The sequence below is a fragment of the Lampris incognitus genome, chromosome 2, assembly GCF_029633865.1.
Source record: "Lampris incognitus isolate fLamInc1 chromosome 2, fLamInc1.hap2, whole genome shotgun sequence".
Classification (NCBI taxonomy): domain Eukaryota; kingdom Metazoa; phylum Chordata; class Actinopteri; order Lampriformes; family Lampridae; genus Lampris; species Lampris incognitus.
In genome coordinates, this window is record NC_079212.1 from 118,442,623 (window position 1) to 118,448,009 (window position 5,387).

Sequence of the window (5,387 nt, forward strand, 5' to 3'; positions counted from 1 at the left end):
GCAAGTTTCAGTTCGCAGACTAGCGGCCCTCCAATAGAAAGAGTTCTTTGTGAGACAGCTGTGGTGACGTCAAATGAACTCTATAAAGACATAAATTCATAGTTTAGCTGGAACAACACAACAGTGGGTGGATGCATCTCCGTTTCCTCCCCTTCTATTAAGTTGCATAACTAATGAGCCTTGAGCCCTTTGATAAATTAAAGGGGACTGGTGACTCCTCTTTTTAACACATGCTAGCTTCTGGTCCACTCCGCAAACTAATCACACAAAGGGATTAATTTCTGTATGTAGTTTTTGTTTTGTTTTGTTTGTAATAGTATACAAGTAAAATGTTGGAGATGCTTGAATTCAGCCATTATCAGGTGAGATGAATTTCTGCATGTATATTTTATCTTGGTTTCCTCCCTATTGTTAACTGTTGATGGAGCCTTGGAACGAAATTGTGCCAAATGTCCTTTTTTCCTTGTAGTTTCACTGGCTTGATGTATCCCTCATACACAGTTGCTTTGGTTCAGATTAAACGTTAAGCACGAGTTTTAAGTGTTACACTGTTATACCATCCTTACATTAGAATACAAATGGACACAAAACAAATTTCATATGGCTTCTTGGGCTGTTGAGTTGCTGCGTCTACACTGGTTAATGACCATACAGTAGTTAATGTTTTAGTTTCAAGTGAAGGCAAACTAAGCTAAAGATAAAAGTGTGCAACCATTATTTAAATCTGCAAGAAAGGATCTGCTGCGCTTTCCATCGTAGTGCTAGCCATGGTAACACAATAGACGACAAATCAACGTGATTTTACTGGATTACTACAAAACGATAAGACTACTTTTTTTCCAGCTAGTTTTGGAATATTTTGACTCCAACCTCTACAAAACGTGAAGCAAAATATACAGTTTCCAAATTACAGGCTTCGATTTACTTGACTGATCAACAAACAACAATTAGGCAGAGGTGTAAAAACCAGGTCCAGAAAGTAAAAGTCCAAACCATGTATTTGCTCCACTCATGCACTACACCAGCAGATTCTAGTCAACACCACACCTCAACTAGGTAGGGAAAACTAGCTAATGAAATCAGCTGGTTTAGTAACATGGTTGGAGCAAACACACTGTTGGGACGTTTACTTTCTGGACCTGGTTTTTACAACTCTGCAATTAGGAAAGGTTCACACTGGTAAAATCTAAAGGGATCTAAACTAATATGTCCATCATATCCATCTCAGCAGATGATGACTTATCATTTCACAAGCATCTGTAAACTATCTACCGTTTTTGTTGCACTTTATGTTCTCTCTTATGTATTAGTCATTACTTGGGATCAAATTTACTGTAGCCACTTTGCATGAAAGCCATTATCCCCTTGTTTAAAATTGAGAAGTCGTATACTAGACTACATCTTCTACTCAATTGTATCAAAGAATGGTTATGAATTCATATCAATTGATGTAATTAACTCATCACATTCCAAAAACTTTTGGGTAGACAGCTCTTCATCCTTGTCCCCCCCCTCCCAATTCATTTTAGGTGCAGTCCCACCTGGAGAACCCCAATAAGTATCATATGCAACAGGCTCAAAGGCAACATGTGAGGCAGTACCTTTCTAATAACCTTGGAGGAAAAGCAGGCAGCCGGTGTCCAAGCCAGACCTCAGAGCATGGCATGCCCCCCGGCCCAGCCAGCAGTGCCCCAAACAGCCCCATGGCCCTCCTCACCCTGGGCTCTAACTGTGAGAAAGAGGTAGGCCAATCCTGGATGCAAAGACCTCGTGGACTTAATTTTATACTTTAAAAGTGCTGGGCTATTACCTGTAATGGAAAAGTGATATGCATTTTACATCATTCTGGTCCTTTATGTGATCAATTGTTGCCCTAACCCGACCAGATTTAGAGCGGAAAGTTGAATGCATGTTGTGTTTTAGATGGATGACGTCATTGATGATATCATTAGCTTGGAGTCAAGTTACAATGAAGATATTCTTGGACTTATGGATCCAGGTCTCCAAATTACAAACACGGTAATTTGCCTTCGTACTACCTCTCCAAAAGAAAAGATGTTATATGTGAATCGAGAGTTTTCGAGCACTAATATACTGTACAAATAAAGTGAGGAAATATGTGCAAAATCTATTTTTCCAATTCTATATTATATTATGCATCACTATGAGACTTGTGGTTTTCTCTGCTCTAAAGCTCCCAGTGTCTGGTAATCTCCTTGACATGTATGGGAACCAAGGACTTCCACCTCCTGGCCTTGGTATCAACAACTCCTGTCCGTCCAGTCTACCCAACATTAAAAGGGAATACACAGGTAAACCATGTCAACATACTTTGGCACTTACTTAACAGATACTTTCTAATTATTAGTTTCACCCTACTTAAGGTTCCTTATGGGTTGGGCTTTCACAAGAGATGATACAATTTGTGACAAAGTTTGACAGTGACAGGAACATCAACTGGAAGCCATCAAAATAAATAAATAACTCGATTTTGTATGCTTTTTCTGTGATGCTATCCTAATCTGATTAATATAAACAACAACTTACTTGCCATGATCAGATGCGATACTTGAAGTGGCTTTCCGGTTTTGTGTAAATTGGTTTGTTTTTGACCAAAAGGACTGCTCCATGAGGGGGGGGGGGGAGAAAAAAATAGTAATAGGCCAACATTTTGTAAACATGATGCATGACAGCATGACTATAATGATGTTCATATTGTGTGCAATTTTGCAATGCACAAGATATGATTGAATGAATTATTTGCCAAATAATTACTCCAGCTCCTGGCATGATGCATGTACTGGACAAGCCTGGATCCTGTGGCCAGTATGAAAACTATCAAAGGCCAGAGGGCTTTCCAGTAGGTAAGCAAAGCAAAACAAAACAAAATGAACCACAGGGTGTTGTTAATACTTTGCTAGAGGTATTTTCAATATGTTTAGAAATGTAATGTCATATTTTGTGTATAGAGACAAAAAAACCACACAATATGAATCAGTGGTGGTGATATAGCACCATTTTGAATACTTAATGCAGTCTTTAGAATATCATACTTCATCATCCTCATTATTAATATTCAATGTCAATATTATACTTACATGCTTACCTACCGTCATTTTAAAATATGACATGATAAAAGGACACATTATCACAACTGCTAGTAGATAAGGTTACCACCATACCATTCTCATGTATCTCCATATATGTTGCTATACTTAATTTGTAGAATTAAAAAAAGAAATCAAGTTCCTCCTTATTTCACAGAAGCTGAGGTTCGAGCCCTTGCCAAAGAGAGGCAGAAGAAAGACAACCACAACCTAAGTGAGTCTCTAGAAATGTTTGTTTTTTCAACTCATCCTTTTACCTGGTATCATTACTGTAGATATCCTACCTGTTCTTTTTGAGAGCAGAATGTAGGTTGGCCTCCCATATTGGTAGTGGGTAACATTCTGCCTTCCCGTTCAGTATTTGCTTAAATGGTCATGCTCATCGTGGCACTGAATAATTGACTAGCAGCTGTTTTCAAGTATTGCCAAAAATAACATCGAATTTTCATGTATCTTCTTTACATGTACTTCCTACAAGGACAGCCATGTTTCCAAAAGAGAACTTGGGAACAAAGTGCATTTGCCTCTCAGAGAACTTGCCTCTTTACTGACTGCTTTCACCTCTTCTCTAGTCCTGATTTTTTCACCCTAGTAATCCAAAACTGAACTATCTGCAACGTTAGGGGCAGGGAATGTCAAAAAGTCCATATTTTTATGTTTTTTTCCATTAAATCTCATTTCATATAGCTGATGATACTTATATATATTTTGTAACTGCCATTTTTCCAGTTGAACGAAGGCGCCGGTTCAATATCAATGACCGCATCAAAGAACTGGGAACCTTAATTCCTAAGTCAAACGATCCGTAAGTGTTCAGTTAATTAAGCTATGTCTATTAATGTACTGTCTGTAAGAACTTATGATATTCAATATATACAGCATACAAACTATATATAAATATACACACACACACATATATATATATGTACATAGCGTTTTTTTCCCCGAAACGGTCAATGGTGTTGATAGAAGTGCTCAACTAATGAGCGGAATATCAATACAGATGCAGGAAAAAAGTTTTAATACATAGCAGTACGAGCCTGTTTCATGCGTGACACACGAAACAAGCTTGGACTGCTATATATTAAAACTTTTTTCCTGCATCTGTATTGATATATATATATATGTATATAGTTTGTTTTTATCAATGTATATTATTTAGTCATTCATCATCTCATACATTGGTTCACTTACTCTATTTTTAACTTTTCCTCTTCACATTGCCCAAAAAAAAATCCATAAAATGTGATGGGTTATTTGTGCCCAGGGACATTGATTTCCAAGATTTCTATGCTGTCATGGTCAGCTGCTCAGCTGACTCTGACTGGAAACCTTTGTACTTTTGTATACCCTAGGGACATGCGCTGGAATAAGGGCACCATTCTGAAAGCCTCCGTGGACTACATCAGGAAGCTGCAGAGGGAGCAGCAGAGAACTAAAGAGCTGGAGTGCAGACAGAGAAGGCTGGAGCACACTAACCGCCACCTGATGCTGCGTATACAGGTAAAACGTATACACTTTAGGGTGCTGATGATAGATCATGCAAGAGGGCCCCAGTGAGCCTTTGGTAGAGGCTCTTGATTTTGAGAGGTATATTCACTTGTTGTTAGCGATCATAGTTTTACTCTGTGTGTTGCTTTAGGAGCTGGAGATGCAGGCCCGTGCGCATGGCCTTGCAGTGGTTTCGTCCCCATCAGTGTGCACCTCAGAGCTGATGGCTCGAGCCATTAAACAGGAGCCTATACTTGGCGACTGTCCCTCAGAGCTCTACCAGCCCACCTCAGCTCCTGACATGTCCCCTCCAACCACACTTGACCTCAACAACGGCACCATTACCTTTGACCAGATTCCATCAGATGCTGGGGACTCTGGACCCTATGGTCCCTCTAAGACCTGTAAAGTGAAGGAGATGGTAAGGGACAGTGCCCTTTCACCAAGTGCCCCCAGTGATCCAGTCCTTTCATCCAGATCCCCAGATGTCTCTGAAAGCAGCAGCCGCCACAGTTCCAGCTCCAGCATGGATGAGAAGGACCATGGTTGTTAGCACTGCCCACAGCAACAAGCCACACTGACTCTATGGCTCAATTTCACTTGTCATTTCAGTGCAACCTTAGGCATCTGATCAAACTGCATTAACTGACAAGTGCATGCGCTCAAAAGTAGCACTCCGCTCATTTTGATTGGATCAGCCAGGCCACCTCACAGTGCAGATGGGCTTGTGTTGTGATTGGAGCTCTGAATCCTGTAGATGCAATCAGGTACCTGAAAATGCATACAACG

The 5,387-nt window shown here is 40.0% G+C and overlaps 1 protein-coding gene across 5 annotated transcripts; it reads left to right on the forward strand.

Annotated features, from left to right (window-relative positions):
- Positions 1–329: 329 nt before the first annotated feature.
- mitfa (melanocyte inducing transcription factor a) lies at positions 330–5,151 on the forward strand. 5 transcript variants are annotated; one of them, XM_056272725.1, is made up of 9 exons: positions 330–362; positions 1,530–1,742; positions 1,924–2,019; positions 2,195–2,321; positions 2,781–2,864; positions 3,265–3,321; positions 3,837–3,912; positions 4,463–4,610; positions 4,750–5,151. In XM_056272725.1, exons 1-9 carry the CDS (start codon positions 330–332, stop codon positions 5,149–5,151), a joined length of 1,236 nt encoding a protein of 411 aa, XP_056128700.1. The 5 variants fall into 5 exon arrangements, with proteins under 5 accessions (XP_056128700.1, XP_056128701.1, XP_056128702.1 ...); XM_056272726.1 differs by having other exon boundaries at positions 2,195–2,312; XM_056272727.1 differs by having other exon boundaries at positions 2,195–2,312; positions 3,268–3,321.
- Positions 5,152–5,387: the final 236 nt, after the last annotated feature.

Bases quoted from the DNA above. Each gene is read 5' to 3' on its own strand.
- mitfa (XM_056272725.1), top strand. From the start codon at position 330: ATGTTGGAGATGCTTGAATTCAGCCATTATCAG. The intron at 2,865-3,264 runs GTAAGCAAAGCA...CTTATTTCACAG, and splicing joins GCCAGAGGGCTTTCCAGTAG to AAGCTGAGGTTCGAGCCCTT. The intron at 4,611-4,749 runs GTAAAACGTATA...GTGTTGCTTTAG, and splicing joins ACCTGATGCTGCGTATACAG to GAGCTGGAGATGCAGGCCCG.